This window comes from Scatophagus argus, chromosome 4, assembly GCF_020382885.2.
Source record: "Scatophagus argus isolate fScaArg1 chromosome 4, fScaArg1.pri, whole genome shotgun sequence".
Classification (NCBI taxonomy): Eukaryota; Metazoa; Chordata; class Actinopteri; family Scatophagidae; genus Scatophagus; species Scatophagus argus.
The window spans coordinates 4466710-4492201 of NC_058496.1; the positions used below are offsets into that span (position 1 = coordinate 4466710).

At 42.2% G+C, this 25492-nt stretch overlaps 1 protein-coding gene across 2 annotated transcripts; it reads right to left on the reverse strand.

Annotated features, from left to right (window-relative positions):
- Positions 1–4: 4 nt before the first annotated feature.
- Positions 5–4762, reverse strand: ccnh (cyclin H). Of its 2 annotated transcripts, none has more exons than XM_046386986.1 (10): positions 4548–4762; positions 4296–4420; positions 4084–4206; positions 3933–4006; positions 3421–3634; positions 3137–3300; positions 2720–2790; positions 2515–2620; positions 339–402; positions 5–255 (listed from the first exon to the last, which is right to left on the reverse strand). In XM_046386986.1, exons 2-10 carry the CDS (start codon positions 4410–4412, stop codon positions 229–231), a joined length of 960 nt encoding a protein of 319 aa, XP_046242942.1. In that variant the 5' UTR covers positions 4413–4420; positions 4548–4762; the 3' UTR covers positions 5–228. The 2 variants fall into 2 exon arrangements, with proteins under 2 accessions (XP_046242942.1, XP_046242941.1); XM_046386985.1 differs by having other exon boundaries at positions 4543–4761.
- Positions 4763–25492: the final 20730 nt, after the last annotated feature.

Consider the following 25492-nt stretch of genomic DNA (forward strand, 5'->3'; position numbering starts at 1 on the left):
AAGATAACATGTAGAAAAATAGCTTTATTCTTCCTGCAGAACAAAGGCAAATCCAGGTTTCTGTTACCATGTAGAAAAGTAAATATATAATAAGGTACATTTATGCAAACTGACTGTGCCATTCTATTCCAGGCTTGGTCAGCTAACCTTTACAGCTCAACACTGGAATTAAGTAGTACAATAACTTAGAATTTTGTTTCAATCTGAAACAAGCTTTGAAGTAAATACTCATAATAGGTCTTCATCAGTCCATTCCTGCAATGGAAAAAAAAAAGTTCATTTCAGAATGACAATGAAATCATGAACAAAGTTTGCCTGAATGCAAAATGCTGTCCCACCTCTTCTGTCAAACGTGGTTCTTTTGCAACATGACCATCTTCTTCATATCCTCTCTTTCGTTTGCTGTAATACAGAAAGTATGTTACTAGGAATTACCTATGTGGATATCACGTTGGTCAGAACGAACTTTGCAAGCTGTAATTAATGGTGATCTCTGTTCCTCACATTATGTCTGTCACCAATCCCTTCAAGTCCATTGTCAGCACTCATGTAGGTACAGAATGTGGCATCCAGTTTCCACTACACCTTCATGTTCACCAGTAGCAGCTGTAGTTTCACGAGTCTTCATTTAGATTAGTTCACACCGTGTGTGAATATGCAGAATGATTCTCCAAGCTCGTGCCCTTCACAAACGTGTCCACTTTACCTTACAGGACCGAGTGCACCATCATGTCACTGGCTGCTGCCATCCAGGTAATGTGAGTTTTACAGATTTCCGCCTGTGAATCGAAGTGTGGTGGTCAGACCACACAGCCAGCCAGCCAAAGTGATGTCTCATCCCACGAGGTGCACGACTGAAGACTAAAGTGACTTTGTATTTATAAGCATGTGGCCTAGATTCCTGGCAGTTCAAACGCAATATGGCTGCTCTGTATGGGAAAGCACTGGCCGTATATCTGAACACTGTCCTTCCAAAGCCCTCCCCGAAACGCTTCAGACACCAACAGTGTGTTGAACTGATTCAAATTTGACAAGAAGCCTTGTCACGCAAGACTTTGAAGAGACGATTTCTATGAAGATGGACCTGAGCTATGCTTACTTCTTTCATTCTGGTATGCCTGCCGCTCCCCTCAAAAGTTTGACTGGTTCTGGTTCATGACTGACATGGAATCAGACAAAAGGGGCACCCTGATCACTACTTTCCTACGAGACAACCTGTGAGGATTACAGGGGAGGCCATCCAAAGCACTGAAGTAGCGTTTTCTGCCGTCATCAGGGAATTCAAACACAGCACCTCTCTCCAAGATGACACAAGCCTTAACTCCCTTTCTACGCACCAACAGACTGCCCACCTCACCTGGTTTTATGACAAGCTCTTCCTTCAAACCATCAACTTCCACTGTCTCAGTGTATGAACTACCACGCAGCACTGGAACCACTTGTTATGTTTTTATACGCTGCTTTGTTTGTTAATATTATATACTTAAGCTTGTATAGCAGTAGAAGGTGTTTGTGTATGACAATAGCTGAACAGAGCTGAGAGAAGTTTGTAGGAGATAATCTGTAACCTGTCCTGTGCATGTGTTAACCCTGAATGGATCCTGCTATAGTGTGTGGGCCTACATACATACATGCTGCTCTAACAACCATCACCTGAACTCCTTCTGAAGCCTTCGGACGTGATTGAAAGCTTTCATGCATTTGCAGTCTCTCTTGCTCTACCGCCAACCACAGGAGGTGTTTTGCTACACCTCTGCACCGTCTGTTTTCATACAGATTCATCCTGCGAAGTCATGCCATGCACAGATTTATCAAAGTCATAGTTGTAGAGGTGGGCCTTACGTGCCTCCTGATGATTCAAGCAGCTGCAAAGTCTGAATCTGTGCCTGTCATAGCTTAAGAGTTTACCAAACTGTTTACTGTAGTTGCACTTAAGATACCACGGACCTCACCAAGTGTTAAACAGACAACTCGCGTCAGACATGTGATTATGAATGAGCCTAAAAGTCTCATCAGCAATACCAATATCAACTGTGCTACATGGTATGGGTGGTGTAGGTAGGAATGTGGCGTGCTGTTGTTCTTCCTTTCTGTATTTCATACAGCTGATGATGTGTTCCTTTTTTATTTTTCTACCTGATACTGAACCTTGAACCTTTTTGCATCTTAGATACAACAACCTGGCTAAAATAAAACTGTTATTACATATGGCAATGGAAAATCTGAGTTGCTCTCTTGGGTGTGTGGGATTGAAATTGCAACTATGCTGCAGAAACGCATTTTAAAATTGTTAAATGTTGAAGCTAAATGTGTGCACAAAAACCACACCACTTTGGTTCTGTCTGAGTAAAAGGAATGGATAAAAAGACTTTTCAACTCCACACTAAAGCATATTCTGACCTTTAATATGAGTGTGACAGTATGTTGTGGGGAGCTCTGATTATTAGAAATCTCTAACTGTCTTGTAAAAAAAAAAAAAAAAAGAAGCCCAAACAGGTCACTTCTTCTCCTTACTTGCTTGAGGTGGCAAATTCAGCATGAACCCTCTCCAGTTTCTGTTTGTAGGCATTAACCTCATCTGCTTTTGGAAGTTCATACTTCTTGAGGAGGGTTTTCATCCCTGGATGAACAGAGAAAATGTTTATTTGAGACTTGTGAAGCTCAGAACAGCCCCATATCGCCACCTTGTGGTGTCATACAGAAGATGCAGTTTACTCACGTCTCATTGAGTCATACATCTTTGAGAGAGTCTCTTTGTCCCCTTTCAGTCCCAAACATTCAGTCACGTAGCTAGGCATTTGAAACAGTTAACAAAAGGTTTCCACTTTAGGTCAAATCCAGGGAAATACACCCTTATACTATACATACTAAACATTAAAAATAAATAAATAAACATAACATTTGATTCCGTGATTAGGATCATAACTCTTATCTGACTGTGACTGTCTGCAAATACTGATACTGAAAGCCGTATTAAAAAAAAAAAAAAAAAAAAACACTAAATGATACCAAAGTGAAAGTAATCGGTTCTCATCAGACTATTTAAGTAAATTTCTAAATCTAAATTGCTTCAAAAATGACTTTTAAAAACTCTGCAGTGTTCCCTGTGATAAGCTGAGCTCAGCTGGCGACCCACCTCTCCATGCTGAGTCCAGCTCTTGAGGCGCTGTTCAGAATAGCCGTCAGAGCGATCTGAGAGGGAGAGAACAGCAGACCGGCGTCGGTCATGGCCGCCTGGGTCAGAAAGTCATCAGCACTCTTCCTCAGTGTTTCTGGGTTCTCCAGTGTGGGGTATCTTGTCTGAGGGATGACATTTGTGAAAAGGTAATAATTCAGCAAGACAGGACAAATAAACTGAACTAACTGAAGTGAATTTGTAATGAAAGATTGACATCGGAAGCTCTCCAGGTGTTCACCTACCTTGAGGTCAATGAGCAGGCCCTCCATGGGTCTGTAGGGGTTGTGGACCACCAGGTGAAAGTTGAGCTGTTGGATGAGCAGCAGCTCATACTCCAGGATCTGCTCCAGGACCCTCTCCTGCCCTGCGGGGCTCTCCTGCAGAAGGTTGCCTACAAACTGGGTGCTAGACACGTTGAACTCATCCACTTTACAAGACAGGTATGCACATGTCAGCCTGAAACAGGAAGGTGAGCCTGTATTAGGTTGCACAGACCATATATATTCCTTATAGTTGTCCCACATACTATATAAATCATAATACAATAATAATATAGATATATTAACGTGTCATTCACATGACACCACTTATCCTCATCAGTTTACCTGCACCAACAGTAAAAGACTTTCCCAAATGGAGCCACAGCAAGCGTTACATTATATAATCAGCTCGACTGTGACTCCTGTGACTATTACCCCCAGCCAGGACAGCTAATATGCTCCCATCTCATCTCAGTTATTACCGTGACACTCACATGATAATGCGAGGGTGGTGCTCCATGATGGAGTTGTTCAGGTAGAATCTTCTGAAGTACATGATGGCTGTACCCTGCACAGGTGAGAAGCACATGGGTCATCTATCTGCACACATTAAGGTCACATGCTACAAGCAAAGCGCGTACGTACCACGACAGACTTGGGCATGGCCGGCTTGAAAGCATTGCAGAAGTCCAGCATCCTCCTCTCATAGTGTCTGAACAAAACGTCTTCCTCATGGCGACCCAGGAAGGCGGACTCACTCACCCCAGGCTGACTCACACAGAGAGATGACCCGGGAGGACGTGAGGTAGACAGTAACGTATTGTTCTCTTTTGCTCTTATCTTCGTGTACTACTTACCTTCCCGCTTTCTAGTGTTTTCTTACGGAATTTCTGATTTGCCTTGTATCTCATGTGCTCAATTTCATCTTCACTCTTAAAAATCCAGTATTTTCTGTGTGAACTATTGTGGAACATAACTGCTTCTGAAAAAGGGAGATCAAAAATGGCCCACAGAAGAAGAAAAAAAAACAAAAGTGGTGACGAAAATGTTCAAGTTAGCCTGCTACTGATTCTGACAGGTTTGCACTAGCATCAATTAGCTTACTTTACTTGGGTCTACAAATACGATCGTCCATTCAAATCCGGATAACGTTGTCAACGAACACGATGATGTAGTGAGGCAGTGTGCAGCTCTCAGTACAAACAGCCTCTTTGGTTCCTCGTTTAACTTCGAAATTACAGCTTATTGTACAAAAACAAGCTAAAAATATAAGCGATGCGCGCCGCCACTCTTTCGCGTCAACGTCGTCCCTTTCTGATGACGCGCTACTGCCGTAATTTATGATACAGTGCGCAAAAGAAATGTACGCCTCATCAGCAGCTCCTCTCTCTCTCTCACACACACACACACACACACACACACACAGATAGATAGATAGAGAGAGAGAGAAAAAACATCGATCACGTTTCTTCTTTCTTTTCATTTTAAGCTATAAATACATAGTAAAACTGTACGGATAAATAAATACACAGATAAATACAGAAAGAAACAAGTAAAGGCCGCATCATATTTTTCTGGATGTTTTCCCGTTTGTTTTATGCTCAGGTCTTTGATTTTGACTCAATTTAACTTCAGTTTCAACTGAAACTTCAGAATAATTGTGCAGGACTATGTTGATCAAATGCTTAGATTTTTTGGATCATTTTAGATGGAAGAGTGTAACATAAATCGAATCACACAGTATGTTTAGAAGGAGCCACTCAACCCCCCACCAGTTTTTCCGTATACCGTAATTTGCATAAACATGAGTAATTTATGAATAATAAATGCACTTGCATTCGGCGGGAGTCGTTAATTTGCATATCGCCACAGCTACAGTTTTATTTCCTTAGTGTGGTGTCATCATGAAGCCCTTCAAGTCCGCCTAAACCAGAATCAAAGAAATAACGCTTTAACAGGTATGTGCTGAGGACTGATTTTTAAAAATGTCTTAATCTCCTTGTCTCCAGGCGGACAAGATTTGAACTTTTCCGTCTGTCTCTGTCTGTGACGGGCTTGTGAAACGCTTTGCGCTCGCTGTGCGCCAGGCTTCACACCTACAGTATCCATCGCTCGGTCTTGCTCTGTAAATTGCATAAACATGAAGTGCCGATGCATTATTGATGAGTCCGTCGCAACGTTTACTGTATTGAGCCCGCGTGTGCGCGCACCGACGGGGCGTAGTTGGGTGCGTGCGTGCGTGACTGTGTGCGTGTACGTCCGTGCTGTCAGTCGAAACAAACACTTTCCTTTCTGCTGTTTCGCTCAATTGCGCAGCGTGCTGCAGATGACTTATTTGTGTCTTTTGTTGTAATGTCTTAAAACACGTTTTGTCAGTAATGAGACTTAATGCAGCCTCTGGTTTTCTCACTGATAAGAAGTGCATGGATGCTATTGACACTCTGCACTTGTGTGTGTGTGTGTGTGTGTGAGGTGTGTGTGTGTGTGTGAGAGAGAGAGAGAGGCGGTTTGGAAGAGAGAGACAAAATGTTAGGTCAGACTTGTGTGTCTCCGTGACTAAAGATTGTGCCTATATAATCTGACAGACAGTGTGTCATGAGAAATCATAGCTGGATGATTTTGTGGCATCACCGGATCAGCTAAATGATCTTTGAGCCTCCCTGATCAAGTTAGCCTCATCCACCCAGAGTCGAGTCTGCACTGTCTGTTTCAGTTCAGCTGCATATTAAAATCTGTCCAAGCATGGTAAAATGATTGCAGTTCACGGGCACAAAGTCAGCCGTTGGCCGATGGATTGGTGCCGCGTGAAGCATCACCTTGGCTGTACGCAGCTTTGTAAACTATTCATGATGATGATAATGTTTAGGAGCATTAGGTGCAGAAGGAGGAGGAGGAGGATCCTCACCCTATGGCCCACCTCCCCACTGTCGCATCCATTAAGTTACTTTCTTGTATGTAAGAAAATAATTTGGCAATAACCTTGACAGCGATGCAAATGATTTCTCTGACCAATGAGCTTGCTTAATCTCTTTTCTGATATTCCTCGTTTTTGCTGTGGTGTTCAATCCATTTCAGCTTCACACACCAACAAATACAATAATCCTCATTCAAACTCCCTGTATGTGCATATTAATTATTCTGCCCCCCATCCTTCTTCACCACCAACACCACCCCCTGCCCCCCATTTTGCAGCGGTTGCTGTGGCAACCAAGGGTGGCAGCGCTGATGTCAGAGACTCCTCCAAGGACACTCATGCAGGCGCTGGGTCAGGTGATATGCACTGCTGCTGGGCATCGACTAACACCCAAGAACAAAATGGCTGTCTCTCTCCTCCGCTCCCTCTTTACTTTTTGCCACACGGGAGAGTCTCTCTTTGAACTTTAAGCACGAGAGGAAGTGCACCTATGCTTGCCTGATACCTTTTTGTTTTGATGATAGGTGTGACATAGATGATGTGGGATATTCTCAGCGTGATTGGTGAGACCGAATCGCACCACAAAGCTGAGCTGTCTGAGCCCCTCAAAGACCAGCTGCCTGTCTGAAGAATTTAGAAATATGCCTGGTTATTTCAGTGCCTTCAGTGCCTTTGTGTTCGAATGTGGCTATACATTGGTCTCCTCAGGTTGGCATTAAGCAGCCAGGGGTTTTTATTCCTTTCCCCTCCCCCTCCCCTGCAGACACTTAATGCTCCCCCACAATCTCTCTCTCTGTGTCTCTAATTGAGCTTTGTGTCTACCTCCATCTCCATTCAAATCCAGACTCATTTGCATACTGCCGCCGCACGCCGGACAGCTCCCCAGCTGTACAGTACAGAACTAAATGAGGAACACAGACCCACTTTACGTGATGTGAATACTAAGCAGTGAGGAGGAGTCATTTTCCCGTTTCCTGAAAATACAGCTACCTGAGAGATGAGGGGTTGAGAGGAAGGAGGATGGTTGTATCGAATCAGTGCATTCGGAGCAAGACAGGCATTACCAGTCTGAAGGGAGATGCTGATGTAGAGGCAGAGTTTGTTGTTATTAATGCAACAAGACGCCGCAGAAGCTGTTGTGATTATAATATGACATCAAAAGAAGGCAGATAAACTGTGATATATTAAGGACGCTGGTGATGGAAGTCAGTTTCAAATCCATGTTAGCATTCAGACATCATTGCTTCTTTTGTGCTCCAGTTCAAATGCGACTTTTTTTGGAGAATTGTGCTTTAAGTTCATATCAGAAACATTCCTGGGGAAAATACAGGATTTACTCAGCTTTATTTTTTGGTACTATTCAGACACAATAGCTGCGTCTGCTTCGGCCAAACATTTCCCGGTTTAATTTGCACCCAGCTGCCCCTTGGCTTTCCTCTCGCCTCAGTCCTGAGCTCTCTTGCGCTGCACCAGAGAGGCTCGGCTTCAGTATATTTTAGAGACATTTTGCTTGAGTGCACGTGATTATGTTGTATTTTTGATGCACTCCAACCACACTTAACAGAATGTGTTAAGCACACCCTTAATGGGAACCTTAAAACCCCAAGGCCAATTTTCATTTCTAGCATATTGGCTGGGATTTGTGACATTTCAACTCATTTCAGGATTCAATCAAAGCCATAGCCCCAGGGAGAGCAAAAATGGCATGCTCTTTATGGCAAATCCAACTGTCCTTGGTGTGCTGTATGCATACATCTTCTTCCTCCACACTAAGACCAGTGAGAATTGAGTGAAATTTAATGACCCATTTAACTTTACCTTGAAGACAAATGCAAACGGTGCAAAAATATTTTAGATGTTTTTTGCCTTGGTGAGTTTAGATAGAAACGTTTTATTTAAAAATCAAAGCAACTCATGCTCATTTGTAAAGGCGAGGATTTAAATCACGGGGGACTGAAAAACACACATTGTGCTTCATCATTCTGTGCACCTTAACTTTGAATGAAATGTAGAGAAGGGCAGATAGATTGATGTTAAAGTGAAGCCATTCTGGTGAAAATCCAATCCTTTGCAGTACGAAGCTGCAACAGGCCTCCAGATGACCCTTCATATCAACATGCAACGTCCTCAACTTTCCAAATAATCGGGCCATTTGGGTGAAATGGGTGCATGTACAGTGTGCTGAGAGAGCACGCTGTTCCCTTGGAACGAGAATGTTTCACTGTTTGACTTGCGTTTTGTACTGTGTAATTGAATACCAGATTTTTTTCCTCTTTGAATATACTGAATTTGTTTCCATCACATTTGTGAATTTTTTTTTATCAGAACTACAAAGATAAGCTTGAAACTGAAAAAAAAGCCTAATTTCACTCTAAAATAAACCTTTTGGTTTAAATGTTACATTAAAAAAAATTACATTCTTTTTACAAATATTTGGTAATTACATTAAAAATTATATAACCAAAAAAATAAATAAATACATTTTTTGCTGCTGATAGCGACACTGTTAAAGCAAAGCTATATATATAAATATATAGTGTGTGTGTGTGTGTGTGAGTGAGAATGAGAGTGAAATGAGAGGGAGTGAGAAATCTGCACATACAGTAAGTGTGAACGTGGGGTTTTTTGCATCTTAATCTAATTAAGAATTAGATGTCTGAAATACAGAGGAAGAATTATGAGCTGGAAAATGGGGGTGGGGGACCATGTTTGATCAAGCCAGGTTGCCCAGCAACCCCAGCCATTTATTTCAGGCAAAAAAAAAAAAGCCCTTGAAAATTTAATAATCAGGTTGTCTGCATTAAAATGCAAAGGAGGCTGTCAGGCTGCACCTGAAGGACAGCAGAAATTAGGCAGGGTAATTTCTCGACTTACAGGTGAATTGCTGACCTTCTGCTGTGAGTGCCTGTCAAAATCAACACTCAAACACGGCAAATCAGCCAAAATAAGCCTTTAAATGTAGCTTGTAAAACTTCGGATGAATCAAATTGAACCAGCGTGAGCACACAGTGTATTTTTCTCATTTTGAATTTTGTTAATTGAGCAAGCTCAAGTGTGTCTAAACGCAGTCATTATGAATTAAACACGATGTTCGTTTTTAATTTCCCACTCAGGCAGGTTCACAGTTTGCATGCCTCGTTGATTCCTGGGAAATACAACCACATTTACTGACAGGCAGATATAATAACAGACGGGGAAGGGGAAAGAAATGCCAAAATATATATGACATGTAGAAAAATAAAATCCATTTTTGCTAAACAAATACATACATGCTATACAAATATATTTCAGTCCTTTGCTCTTTGCTGCTTCTCTAATTGACAGTGTGGAAGCTGGGTGTCGGCTGCTGAAGCGCTCCTGCTAATAATCACTGGCACCCTCCTCTTTTGTTTTCCTAATTGCTGCCATCTCTTTTGTTAGAGCATTCTTATAAGTGCATCAGTCCCTGCTGGAGAGCCCTGAAGGCTTCCTGTGGACTTCCTGTGGACTTCAACAAAAAGCCCTGTCAGCCATTAGTCTCCAGTCTACAAATGTGATGTTTAAAGTACATGCAATTCCAAAGCACCCCGTGTGCTCCACAAATTGCAGACGTTTTATCCAGGAAATGTCATGCATGTTGTGCTGAACTTTTTTTTTTTTTTTTTTTTTTCATTTTTAGCTGAAAACATGTTGATACAAAATGCTGATTTGAATTTTTGCTCAGTTAAATCTCATTGCATCAAAAGTATAGGAAGAGCAAAAATCTCTGTTTCGGCATTGTCAGCAGTGTTTGATGTTATTATCAGATTGCTCTGGGATGAATTAGTGATTTTTTTTTTAACAGTTTTTTTTCCCCAAAGAAAAATTTTCAATTGGTAATCTAAATTTAAATTCAACAAAAATTGTGCTAGCATTTATAGTATTCTGGAATTTGTTTTCTCTTAATAATAATAATAATAATAATAAATATTTGTTTTCAGCCATTTGAAACAGTCACTTTTTGTCCGCTTATCTGAAAAGGTTGAAACTACATTATATATTTGTACAACTTCTGTGTAATCTGGATTACATTTTGCTATATTGTCCTCATTAAATAATGCCCTCTTGTGGTCTTTGTGAAAGGAAAATTAAGCGGAAGCAATATAGAATTAATATCACGCTAATCGTTCAGATGCGTTTTTGTCTGCGCTCTCTTCGTTTTTATTTGTCTCCAAAGTAACTCCTGTACTTAAACTTTTGAATTATATCCACATTTTATTTCCTTTTTTAATTCTGTTTCTTGGGCGTTTTGAGAGGTTCATTTATGAGAAACTCCAAACACACACACACACACACACACACACACACACACACAGGCTCTGGCATGATGGGAATTACTCTTTCCTTTCACTAGATGGGGTAAGAGCATCATTTAAAAGGCTTTGAAACTGACCATTTGCTGCTCCACTGCACATTTGCAAATAAAATTGATAAAGCTGATAAAGCTGTACTTTAATTCTCATGGCTTTCTAGAAATCCAGGTTGTTTGTGAAGGCTGAACTTGCATCACCTTGACAAGTTGCACATCTTTAAAATCTCTTAAGAGGTGTTTGAATTTTGATTTTTTTCCTCTTAAATTTGTTTCTACACACGGCTGAGGAGTAACCACTGCCAAAGTCTCTAAATACAAGGAAAAATCTAAGCTGTGTATTGTGTATGTGTGTTGCATTGCATTTATGTCTTTGCAGCCTCTCCTGCAGTGTGTGAAGGCCCACTGCAGGTATTTGTATATAGCTTCTGTTTGTATTAAGCAAAATAACTTTCTGAAAAACACACTTTAACCCCCCGCAGTACAATATTTTAGAATTTTCATTGCATTTTTTTTGCATATATATACAGACTCTCAAAATTGCATTTCTTTGGCATCCACCGAGTTTTTCCTCTCGGTCCCTCTTCTTTCCCATCACTCCCTCCCTCCCCTGCTTCATACATTCATTTCAGAGCAGCATATCATTATCTCATGGTTGTGTTATGGCCCGCTGTTGTTCGTCCCGTCCCAGCTCCTTAGTGTGTCTGAATTGGCATGGGAAAGAGAAGGGGAGAGCTTAACCATCGAACTGTGAGGCTCTGTGGAGTTGACAAGTAGCTCCTTGATTAACCCGCAGGCTGGTTGAGCGGACACACTGTGTTCTTTATTCATTTCCCTTGTCCTTTTCTTTCAGAAAGAGACCCAATAGGGCCCAGCAGGTGAATGTAAAGAAACGCGAGAGGACTCCCCTCCGATCAGCCCTTTCAGACCCAGACAATGGGCCGGCCCACCTCTTGTACAGCTGCATTAAAACCCTGATTAAAGTTCTTCCTGTTAGCGATTGATTGAGGATGCAAAAGCTAAAACCAACAAAAACCTGCACTGCTGAGGTCTGATAATGACCGAGTCCCACCTACAAAGGCTTCAGATGATTAGTGGGGTTTTGTTTTCTTAGTAGGTGTGTGAGTGTGTGTTTGTGAGTGAGTGTGTGTGTGTGTATTAGAGGAAGAATGAGAAGTGAGAGAGAAGAGGTTGTCTAATCATACCAGGAGGTCTTCAGACAGATAGCTCTAATTAATCAACGGGTTCTCTGGAAAAAAAAACAACTCTTTCTTTCTTTCTTTCTCTTTTAGAAACATCAGCCTGTGTCTGTTTATTAGTGAACGTACATGTTTGCGTGTAACGTTTCAATATTTTGATTGCTGTGCCTTGACCCAAAGGGGAATAAAAATGAATATTGTATAATACCTAACACCAATAGCCCATATCAAATAATTGATGGTTCAATTGAATTTATTTTCCTGGTTTTCTTTACCAGGATTTGTACATAATCTGCTAATAATAAGAAAACAGGAAGAAAATGAATGAATCAAGGAAAAACTGACTTGCATGTAGCTGAGTAAAAACACTAATCACCGTTTGAAGAGGTAAATATGTTGTACTGCAATCGTAGTCCTATCATAACGGGTGGTAAAAGAACGAAAATTTCCCACATATGCTAAAGGTCTGTTAGGACGTTCACATGCTCATCATAATCATGTTTTGAAGTGTGGATTTTTAAACAATCTTGTCATTGTTATGTAAACTGCCTCTTTTGCATGTTAATCCTTTTATGAACGAACGCTCAGGAGACACATGACGACGTGGGAAATGATTTGTAGAGAAGAGTCTGAGAGGAGTTTAACAATATGCATGCATTCGTGTGTGTGTGTGTGTGTGTGTGTGTGTCTTGAGAGAGAAAGACAGAGGGAAAGAGGTTCTTCAAGAATCCATAAATATTGCATTTCTTTGTTTGACGGATGTGTGACACATTTTCATGTTTCCTCAACAAATTCCACTGTCATATTTTTCCTTTTGTCACTCATCTTCCAAACAGCAGATCCTGACAATTATTCCAGAGAAACTCCTGATCAAAACCACCTTATTCTGTCTGCCACTCAGCCCCATCTCTCATCCGCACACACACACACACACACACACACACACACACACACACACACTGATTCTGCATCACTCTCTTCTTCCTCTGGCACAATCTTTATTTGATTCCAGCTCTGTATATTGCACCGCTCATCAGTTCAAATGCAAAAAATTACATTTACAAAGTGTTTGTGTCATCTGTATTTCGCACATTTTATAATGTCTGTTTGTTGCTGCGGAGCCCAGTTATTACAGTGCTGCTGCAGAGTGATTGTCGTGAGGCTTTGTTCTCTCGTAACGAAGCAGCTAATTCGCACTTTGAACGGAGGAGGGCATTGTGCATTTGGCCTAGCTTATGTTAGACCGCTCTTAATGATGGGCATTAATGACTTGGAACAGTCTTATTAAAAATATTTTTTGTATAACTGTTGACCTACGTTACCTTCAAGAACAGCCAGTTAGGTATGAATTTAATTTTAGAGAATTATATTTCTTGCTCATCAAGTCAAATCGCAAAAATGACAGCATTTTTATTACTGATTCAAATGACAAACCATTTTCAGAGTTATTTAGTCAGAATTTCCTACAAATCCTTTTTTTTTTCTTCTTTTTTTTACAAAATTCACACATTGGAAACTACAAGAAAATCCTTTTTATTCCATCAGTCCTGGAGTGTTTGAATAGCTGGCGAGTGAAAAATAGAGACAGACAGGTAGAGGAAGGCACTGAGGAGGCCCTCAGGCTACAGTGAGGGTCTTGGGCAGATTGGCTCTGGGGCTCCACAACGATCCTCACATCCCACACATTTATCAGAATGGGGTTAGCGTGCCACACTGTGCCTACACTTACACTGTGCCCTCAAACAAGCATGCACACACACACACATTTCAACACCCGCCTACACCCACTGGAAGCCTTATAGCCATTTTAACGTCTCATCTGCGCACCTCTTCCTCCCACTCTGCTGTTATTAGCCTCAGACAATCAGACTACCTGACTCCACCTCACTGCATGTATATGAGTCAGAACGACCTGCAGTCTCGGTTATTTTCAAGATCATAATTGTTCCATGCGTATGGTGTGCATCAGATTGCCACTGCAGAATCAAAGGAAAGGTGCAGGAGAAAGACATTAGGAAGATATTAGTAGAGTGTCTAAGACAGTGAAATCATTAGAGATTTTCCAAAAAATACACAGGGCAATATGTTAGTTAAACAGTTACAGGAGGTTTGCTTTTATTCTTGCAACTTAAAGCCTTTGCAGCTCAGCCAAAGCCCTGAGATTTTTTTTTTTATTATTTCATACATGACCAGGGAGTCTTTCATGAGGCAAATGTGGCCTCAGGCACATGAAAAGAGAAAATGTAACTTTTGACAGCGAGTCGATCTCTCTTTCATTTGCACATTGTACATGTCTTTGCTCTTTTGAACCTTTTTGCTTATAGAAATGGACATTTACCACACCTGGCAGGCAGCGAGTGGGATAAGAGCAGGGGTCTGTTGATAAATCCAGCTTGGTTTGTAGTCAGACACTAACAATGTCTGCACCAAGCCCTTCGAGTGAAAAGCTAAGAAATGCAGTTTCTGTGTACCGCTGCTGTTCTGCATTCAAACTGCTGATTTATTATAGATAGGATGCAGCGTTACTCTCTGACTACAGGTCTGCTTTTCATGTAAATTTGTAGTGGGTCAGAGACAAATGACCCAAAGAATCGCATGATGAGAGACGTAGATAAGACATGTACATTTTGATGAAACCTATCATTTAAAAATATTAAGAAATCACTGTTGTTCTGATTTATGTGTTTTCTGGGATAGATCTGAAAATCAATGTGTTGTCAAAATGGTGGCAAAACGCTGTGTGTATTTCTATGCTTTACAATAACCACAAAGACTGGCAGTCTCGACACAACCTCTGTCCTCAGCTCCAACCCCCAGACTCGTCCATGCCCCACCAACCCACCCTCAACAAACCGTGGTCGTCTGCAGCACAAACAGCAGCACGTTGTCACACACTCGACCCTTTGTGTCAGTACTGGGGTCATGGAGGCTGGCGAGAGGCTGTGTGTACCATCAAACACACATGTCAGTGTGAGGGACTGCCAGATTGTCAGTAACTCTTTGCATCTGACCCTAAAATATTGCATAGTCCACTTCCTCCCCCTTTCTTTCTCTCTCTCTCTCTCTCTCTCTCTCTCTCTCTCTCACACACACACACACACACACACACACACTCACACTCAAACAGACTGGCTCAATATCCTGATCTGTCTGACCCCGGTGGATGTGGATCAGTGCGGAGGCACTGACAACTCAGGCTCTGACTTGCCAACAAGTCTGGTGTCGATGAAGTGATGCTTTGAATTAAAAGTACGTTTGACGCAGCTAACCTGATTTGACTGGCTAACGTGATTTGAGTGGGCTCAGACAGAGATGGAGCACTACTGTGTGTGGAGAGAAATGGATCTCTGCCAGTCGGATCTGCTTATTCAGTTGATAATGGGAGTAAATGCGACCAAATGAACCCAGAGGTTCAGCACGGAGCTAATCTCAAATGTTAACAGTTGCCCTTGAATTGATTCTATTTTAGGTTTTGTCACAATGGTTATCCAATAGCCGTTGCTAAATGCTCTGGAGCGTTGCAAGTATTTAGTGTGGTGCTCTTAGATTTGTTTTTTTATATATTGGCATTCAGTAAAAGAAAGAAATCAAATGTAATCCCAATGCACTCATATGTGTGTCAATGGTTTACTGGATTGTATTTTGAAAATCTATGTTTATCTCTAAAGCTATATTTGTTTATCACTGGATATATTCACTCTTAAAATAGTTTTTCTCGCCCATACTGTGGATAATTTTGTTATAAGAAAAGCTTTCGATGAGAGAGGCCGGGGTGTTTCCAGAGGTGAGACAGTGTCTGAAACAGTGAGATACAAAGAGCAGAGGCGTTGATTGGGGAGAGGTGGGTGGATGTGGAGATGTGGCAGAAAAAGATCTGACTATCAGGAGTGCACATTTATATCCATGTCTACGAGGAACCATCAGCCTGTGTATTTTCTCTCTCTGGCACTTTTTCTGTGGCATCACTGTTTGTGTAGGAAAAAGCAGAGTCTTTTGCTTTTTATGTAAAGAAGCTGAGTTGCAGTGCCCTCCCCCAAAAAAATAAAAGGACATTAATCATTGGTTCTCAAAGACACAGTCTCTCTGAGGAGCAGTCATTCACCCCACAATGATGAGACACACATGAAAGCTAGCAAGAGGGGGGTTCAAGATAAGGTATAGTGAACTATCCTGCAGGAAGAAGAGGGGGAGGATTTCCCCTCTCATTAAAGATCAACTGCTTGGCTCTCGCCTAACGAGAACTCCTTCTTGAAAGCAAGCAAACAAACAAACAAGCACTCACATAATAGGGAACCGTACAACAGAGGAGAGGCTTTCCACAGTAGACAACTGCACATTGTCAGCTCTGTACCTCCAATAAACTCACCGGTGAATGGGTACGATGTCTGTGAGGTCATAGGTCACAGGTGGTCTCAGGAGGGAAGCAGACCAAAGCTGAGCCTTCTTCTGCTCTTCTCAGAAATGCCTTCATGATCTCCAAGCGTGAGGCCTTGCTCCTGAAGACCACCCCCTGCTGGGCCTCTAATCCTGTCAAAAAGAACCAGGAAGATGGCTGCTCCTTCTCTGGTCTTTGGGTCCTCCCAGCACCTCCCTGTATATGAGGGGATTAGCAAAGCAGACCTCAAGCACCCCTGCTGTCTCAGTGTGGAGTTGACCCTGCAACCCTATGGCCAGGTGGAGCACTGTGATGGGTGGATACCAAGGACTGAATTATTTTTCTCTTCCTCTCTAAATGAGGTGTCCTGACAGGCGGCAGGTAAGATAGGTCACAAGGGGTCGACAAACCCCCGTGGTCTGACACAAAAAGAGGCAGAGGATCACCTGCCGCTTGCCAGATCAAATGAGGGCTTAAATAGGGGGCTCCTCTCTTGTCAAATCTCTCTCCATGAATACTCAGGAAGGCCAGAGACTACTGTATAGCCTCCCCCCAGTCTTGGCCTCCTGTAGACCTGAGACCCTGTTGACTTCTAACTCCCCTGTACTTCAGCCCAGGTCCCCTCGCAGTAGCCATCAAGCTCTTAATTCCTACTCTCAGCCCATCACTAAGTACTATGTGCATAATGGACCTATAATCAACCCCTGGCCAATGGAGCCTTTTCTCTCAGCATGTCTGCACTCATGTTGAGCTCGCATGTCGAGTTGCAATGAGATGCTAATTAGACTTCATATCTACAGGGCTAATCTGTGTGTTCACATTCAGGTGCTTTTAATCCACTCCATAGCCGAGCAGCTTGCTAATTTGCAGGTAGTATTACCATAGTGGTCAAGGCAAAAGGGTAAAATTATCTTATGAATTGTTATGATGTAGATGGGTTTGAAGGTGGCTATTCTGATATAATGCGAGGTACTAATTTCTAAGTGTATGTACAGTGTTTTCTGTGGTTGTAAGGTGGATGGTCAGATCCTGTTCTCTCTCACCAAATAACCTCATCAAACTGCACCACATGACAGGGTAAGTGAGGGGTGTGGCGAGCTAGGTGCCCAACACAATGCCCCTTGTCACTCAGCCTCATTCCTGGGGGGTGAAGAGGGACGAGGGAGGGTGCGATGGAGGCAGCCACAGGCCATTGGGTCTTTGCGATTGGCCTTAATCCGCCAGCTAATAAGTTCAGAGAGGGGCCATATGCTGCGGTGCAATGTGTGGGGAGGGGAGTGTTGCCTCATGTTACTTACACCAGGCCGGCGCTTTCTCAGGTACCGCCCTCCCACGGTCTGTTCCTTTGTACTGGGGGATCAGCCCTCTCCACGCTGTGAATGGTCCGAATTGATTAAACCCCACCGTATAATTGTCAGCAAATCCCAGCGAATCATTTCCCATCCATTTGAAAAGTACAATGTGCGTTTCTCTTTTTCTCCTCACCCCCTTTCTTCCCCACCATCCCCACCCCTCAATGTCCTTCCCCTCCTATTTTCTTCTTCTGTTTTTAAGTCTCAGGTTTGTCCCTGCGTGCCATTCCTTCCTGCATTAGAGAGAAAGCAGAGGCAGAAGGAGAGAAAGCAGAGGCAGGAGGAGGATGAGGATAGGAGGAGGCAGGGGTGAGGAGACATAGGGTATGCTTGGCTGGATAGTTGGCCTTAGATGAAAGTGGGCAAAAGGGAGACCTGTTTTAATCTGGGGCCCTGGCCAGCTGATCTGAGCTGGTACCTGCCTGGGCACAGCCTGGGCTGAACCTGGTCACAGCGCCAGGTCAACGCTAGGCAGTCAAGGTTTGAAGGAGTCAGAGAAAGTGGAACAGGTAACACTGTAATATATTATTTTTTTTTCTTCTGTGTAGTATATTTTTCCAGTCTGTCCTCCTTGGAAGGTTTGCCCTAAAATGACAGAATCATATGTTTTAGCTAGTGTGCTAAAACAAAATTGCTTTTGCATTCAAGTGACAAATCTCTCTAACAGCCATATTAATTATGACATGAGCAGGGGAGGAAATCAGGCGAAACTATAATTAGTGAGAATTCCAGCAAATCCAAACATCAGAGACCACACTTTGAGATGACTGTAACCACAATGATAAAGATCACCTAAAAACCTTTTTAAACCCAATGCATGATCTTTCTGTGACCTAACGAAATAATGTTGTCCTTCTGGTAGAGGCATTAGTGCAAAAAATGTTTGTAAGTGCTGTTTCAGAGGGCAGTTACAAACAGCACATGTTGCCTTTTAAAGTTGTTTTTCCTCTGCATGGTAGCTTACAGCTCGACTCGACTTTTTGTTCTCTTTCCACTGTGGATGGTTACCAGTTTTTGCAACTCAGTTGATGTTGAATAGCGTGAAATGTGAAAACCCTGTTGACCACTAACTGGCCAGAGAATCGTTGTGCAGCTGTAGCATACTGTATAAACCCTGTTTTTTTAAATGCTACTTAAACTACTTTTTCTTTTTTCATTCAACCCAGATTATAATAAAAGACAGCCCACAAAACCGTGTCGTGTTCAAATGAAGTGCAGACATATCAAGAACACTGTCCCTTTGATATCCTCTCTTGTAAGGCTAGCGTAGCTACTTTGTGTGTGTGTGTGTCCACAGTGTGTGTGTACCTGAATGAGAGCAAGAGTGCGAGCAGCACAGAGTGACAGTGAATGTGAGCAGAGGAAAAGGTTAGCAGTGAAGTCATCAGTTTAGCAGTAAATGTACAATCTATGAATAAAGGCTGCAGCTTCTCAAGACCAAAGTAATAAGGCCCCCGTGTGTTGTTTCCCATTTGCAGGAAGAGTGAAGGCGGGCAGCACCTCCATGTGTTTCTGCACTGAAAAACGAAGTAGAGAAACGAACCAGGCAGAAAAAGCGAGTAAAGTTGAGTCAAGTAGAGTCAAACCTTGCAGCAGAAGAACAGTTTAAAGAGACATTTTATGTGAACATTTCTTTTAGCATTCAAAATCTTACCTTATTTGTAAACGTCTTTAGTATTACAAACTTATTTACACTTTTTATATTTTTGGACAAAGAATGAACAACTAAATCACTCTCTTTGACACTAAACAGAAAACAATCAACCCCTCTGACAAGCCCCCATTATGAGTTCACATGTTCAACACCCTTTCATTGATCTGAGAGGTCCCTAGGATGAGAGGTTCAAGGCCCTCTGACCTTAGCCATTTAACCCTTGACCTTGGCTAAGGGCTAAAAGCATGTCCCAGTCTGGGTATTCAGTTCATTTCAGGTAGCCTGTGAGTTTAAAAATATGTTTTTTTGATCTGTTGATGAATTAAGAGGCCCAAATTTCTTTCAAAAAAGTTGATCACCTACCAGTTTGAGCGTTGTACAGAGCAACCCGTCATAATGGATTGTACCACATATCGCATTGCTCCGGATCCACACCCTTTGAAATTCCTCTTATCATATAGGGTCATATACAAACATGCAGGCCCCACAACGAATCTCGTAACCTGACATTGATCTTCAACTTTGATGCCTGGCTTTCAATACTGGCTGAAGGGCGTTGTTTGTGAGAGTGATCTTCATGTAAAGTGCTCATAAACGATCACAGGCCATGCAGGCAGATTTATGATCATGGGGGTTACAAGGAGACGTGGGACAATGCAGCATCTCATCTATACTCGTATAAATAGCCCGGTGGTGTAAGTTTGGGGCTTGTATGCGGTCATGATAATCATGATGATGGTGATGATCAGGAGGAGGAGAAGATGGAGAAATATGAGGAGACTGGAATAAGAGTAGAACAGTGAGTAGGCTGTATCACAAGAAGCTGTGGTTGCGATGCTTTTGGATGGATACTAGAACCCAGCGGGAGCAAATTTATGTTAAAATTACCATGCCAATGCTCATATGGATACAGAACACAAATTAACATGCTAATTCTGGAAGTAGCTTGTGGTCAGGAAATGCTGCACCTCTGGCCCCCTTATTTCCATGCAGAATAGTTAACCTTGAGATCAACACTGGAAAATGCAATCCTCAAAGAGTGTTCCTCTACAGACCCCATCTAGAGTTAATTATCATTTTCCCACTCACAGTTCTGCATTGTTAATGACTTCCCATGCATATTTTTCTCCCCTTTTTCAAACTAAAATGCTTTCTATCGTGGTGCTTTATCTAGGCAGGTGACTGGGAATTCAGCGGCTACAGCGTGGACTTATTCCTCCTCTGTATTAAAACTAATATTGTATTTGCCTATACTGTAACAGCATAGTATATCAAACTCAATGGTATTCCCTCTTGACATGAACAATGCACATGTGCAACTGGTGCGATACTTTAAAGCATGCAAGTGCCATGCATTTATGGCTTCAACCTCCTGGTTATTTGCTGTCATTACTGCATGTTTTTCAGAGCTGTTTAGTCATAACTTTGACTGCAAGGCTAGAACCTCATCATGGCAAGGATCAATAATCCTTCACTTGTCCAGCCAAAGTTCTTAATGATGTCCTTTAACTAGCACTGGAGTCCATCAGCAAACGTCTCCCGGGAATTAGGTCGTGGGGTTTGGTTCGCGAACTGTGACCTCCGGTGACCACAGTGGCCTGACCCACACATGTGCTCTTGTACCAATGAGGTCAGCAATGGGACCTTGTCAAGGTCCTTGAGCAAACAGATTAGGCCCATTGTTTGTCAATAGGATGACCTGCTGCCTCACTGCCCATCACTGTAATTACGTGACCCGTGAAGAAGAACACTGACACAAGGTCCAGTTTATTTGGAGCTCAATTGCTTGTCCAAGTAATTAAAGGGAATCACCTGATAATTTTTTTTCTGCTCTAATACAATTTTTAACAGAGTTGATATGACACCTTGTTATTAAGAAAAAGCTGGAGAGCATAAATATTATGTTCTATCCATGTTAAGAGACCAAATATAAATTAAAATTTTATTGTTCCACAATTATAGCATTATACAAATATAAGAAAACAGCCCCTATCAAGAAGATGAAATGCACAATCTCTGTAGTATCACAACTCAAATGTGACTCTCATTAGTCACACATGAATCTCAGCAAAAGTCATAGCCAAGAAGGGTTAAGTCAAGTGTTGCTTAGTGCCAGTCATTCTCTCGTTAACCCCCCACTTCCCAACAAATTGCCCTCCTGCCATTGCTCAGGACCCACCCTGCCTCTGGTCCATCCAGTGCTGCAACCCTTCTGACCCCTTGGAGGGCGCAGTGTGGCTCACCATATCCTCATTTGACCTGCATCTTCTTTATGGAGAGAGGCAGTGGACCGATTGTGAGGAGACACTGCCAGAAGGTCAGAGGTTAAATGACCAGGACTGTTTACAAGGCGATGGGGAGTTCAAACAGCAGACGCATGTCCAGTCTTTGTCCTTATCCTGCTAATGGCTCCATTAAAGAGTACTTGAACCCTTATTGATCAGCTAAATGAATTTATATTTTTTAAAGAATAATCCACAGTGAATGATAAAGATTATCAGTAGCGGCTAATAGAAAGGAAATATAGAGAAATGCAGGAGGAAAAAAATCAATAAACCCTTCGGTCTAATGAGTAAGCAGCTACCAGTCCAAACCTAAAGTTTCCACACTTCGGCTTCCATGCATCTTCTCACATGGGTTATGAATCTGATTAACACAGGGTTTGCTTTTGTTTGGACACCCTGTGTTTACATAAAGAGGCCCAGTGGGACCAGCCCCGGAGGTCAGGGGGTCGAACCTCGGTTGTCAGAGAGCCTTGTGACATTTCTTTCCCACGTTTCCCGGCTCCCATTGTCCACAGCGAGGAGCCCCCGTTAACGTTTGGCCCTGGGAGGTAGTGTGGCGTGAGAGGGAGGCCTAGGGGTATTGGACCCTCAGCGGGTCCCTGGGAAACGGGCGTAACCAGGCGGGGCTGAGGCGAGCGGGGACAGCATGGGGTCATTTTCCGGCTTGCTGCCCCTCTAAAGGGCTTTGGAGCACAGTATTGGCCCCTGGAGGAGAGCTGGTGTGGAAGACAGTACAAAGGGCTTTGTCTAAGAGAGAGAGAGAGAGAGAGAGAGAGATGTGTAACTACACACTTCAGCAGGTTGGTGTGAGTATCAAAATTAGTATTTTACATATCAGCTATAAATTCTGCTCTCTGGTTTTATTAACATCTAATTGTGATAATGGATAAGGGAGTTCAATAATGTCACGGTGATTTTAGCAGAGCAGAAGTGCTGTTAAACAAACTGACCAAGTTATGTGATCGCAGAATATGGTGTGATGTTGCAATAACGATGGTAGCTGTTGTTGACTAGTCAACTTTGTCATGTAATTTCTGATTACTTCTAAATTAATTAGAGCACAATGCAGGTAGAATGCCAAAGTTGAAATCAAACGCCTTGAATAATAAATCTGATTAATATTCTGTATGGGAAAACTAATTTCAGAGGTCACAGGACAAAATATTTGCAGTCTGACACAGAATTGCAGTATTATAAATGGTAATTTCTTTAATAAAACATGATTTATTAACTGATTTAATCACTATAGCTGGACTGTTGGAGAGTGATTACATGTGTTTCTATCATTCAGATAAGAAAATGGGGACATTTCATTGTGAATTGCACACCTTCTTTTTCATCTGATTATAATCCCTTTAAAATTTGTTTGCTTTAGCTAAATTTGGGAATTATGCAATATGTGTATTTATATGACAGCATGATCTTGAAATATTAACAAACAAGTTCCTTCTTCCTTACACCTTTCCTCACTAAGTAGACGCACATTTACATTTTCTCTCTTGTAGTTATAGGATGTCATTTGAAGCTAACACACCGAGCTATTGAATAATAAATAGACATCAGCAAAATGAATAAATAAAACATATCACCCTGCCATTATCACCTTTTTCTCTGTCTACATGCCAGAAAAAATATAACCGACGTTCCTGCTTATAATAAGGTCATCCTTTTTTAATGTTGGCCTGCTCGTGTCTTCAAGGTCTCTGACGGGTTTTCAGGGGTCTGGTTTTGCAGTGGAATCGATGTGTACAGTAAGCGTGCGACTAGGGCTTTGTTGATCTGAGAGGGGTGCGCAATCGCTAGTTTTGAGAAATGATGGCAGAGAAAGACCTCCCTCCAACCCACAATGCTCCCGAATGCTCACACACACACACACACACACACACACACACACACACACACACCACCACAGCTCCCATAGAGAGCGAAGCAGCAGAGGATCTTGAGGGAGAAAATGATCTCTGGTGTACAGTGTGCAGTGTGGATCTGCACCATTTCTCTCCTCTTGGTGCAGCTTGCTTGTTGTGGTGACGGATGGCAGCCATTTTGTTTTATGCATTAAAGGTTCACTGCATCCCACTCATATGTTTACATTTTTTGAGGTCATCCCCAGGGAGTAAATAAAAACAAAACCCACTGATCTGGTCATTTATGTCTTTATTATTTGAGAAATGACTTCACATCTTCCCATTCAACATCATCTCATTTCTTCTTCATTAATTGCATTTAAATTGAGTTTTTTTCTCCAACACAAAAATACAGGTTTGGCTACAATCTGCTCAAGGTTGAGAGGGAATGATAAAGAAGAAGAAAAAAAGAAGAACACTGGCAGGGATTGAAATTTTTACATGTGGAAAAATAGAGAAGCACGCTTTGTTTGTCTCTAATAGACCATGCTAGCTCCTGAGTGCTATGTATAAAAGTTTCAATAAAATGTCTATTCATCCCAAGGCTGAACATATTACCAGTAGCATATCAGCCACAAGAACTAGGCTGATAGAATCTCTCCACTCTTCCAAATCGCAGACAAAACATTGCAATCTAGTGGCTGATTGCAGCTATTTTCTTGTTTCTCTCCTTAGCAGAATTGTTTCCTGGCCCTTACGAATTGAGTTTATCAGGTGTTGAACAATGGAATAGGGATGGTTTGTCAGGTGTTAAACAACAGAATAGAATATTGTGGAAAAGGTCACAACTTTTTACAGAACTCAGAGCAAAACTTTGTTTCAATTTCAACGCAGGAAGAGGACACAAAACCTTTAGATCTAAAAAAAAAAGAAAAAGAAAAGTGGTTTGGATGCACTCCAGCATTTCCACAAATTTCTTGTCGAATGGCCCTGACGCGTGGGAGGGTGCCATTTTATTTTCAAATGTATTTATTCATGGATCTGACATTTTAAACAACCTCTGCGTGCCTGCAGAGTTACAAAGCAAGCTAATTTTCTATCATATTCCATAGGTTTAAAGCTCTATCACGTTCCATAGACTGTTAGATCTGCGGACTATTGACTTGCTGTCTCTCTTTCTTCGCCTCCTGCACTCCCAAAGCCTGAACCTGAACTTTGGGAGTGCATGCATAGATTTATATGCATGCCCCTTCTTTGATGACAGGGTAAATATTCACACAGACAGCCAAGGTGCCCCCGTCATTACCCATGTGCTCTGTGTTTGCCCACCAGTTAAATTCTTAGGGGATTGTTTGGTGAGATGAATGGGGCCAAAGTGCTGAAGGACGTATCGGAGTTCAGCAAACAAAACCTCCCTAGATTGGCTCAGCAACAGCTCGGTCCAGTGGGCAAAGTTAGCAGGGAGGAGGTGTGTGTGTGTGTATATGTGTGTGTGTGTGTGTGTGTGGGGGGGGGGGTTGTAGGGTTTTGCCTGTCAATTAAGGCTGGTGTGAATGGCTGGGAGGTGGAGAACGCTCTGCGGTGCTTGCCGGTCTCGTTGGATCAGTGGAGATAGCTGAGGTGCCGTTCACCTCAAATGGGAAAAACCCTGTCAATATTCAACTATTTAATAACCCTGAATGTGCTGCTCGCAGTGCCTTTTGAAGACTGTGGGGTCTGCATTTCCCTTTGATGTACTTTCATTGTCAGACTCTCTATCTGAAATCTTCGAAGATGGAATTGGTGACATTTTCTCTTTTTTTCATTCATTCAATCCAACCTCAAAGGTTTCCTGCAGTATTTCTCTAGTCCAGGATGCTTTGTTGTATGGGTGGGGGGGTTGAGGAGGGGGCATTCAAGTTGGCTGTAGTCCTTCACTAGGATTTCTATCACTGGGTAATGGAACACCAGGAGATTTAACCATGGATGTTACTGACAAAATATATATTTTTATGTGCCTTACCCACTAAAGCACAGTCCCTGGTGTCTAGATTGCTCCAGTTTAGTTCCCTTTTCCAAAGTCAAAAACGCGAAGATACTCTGAAGCCCATTTACACACGTG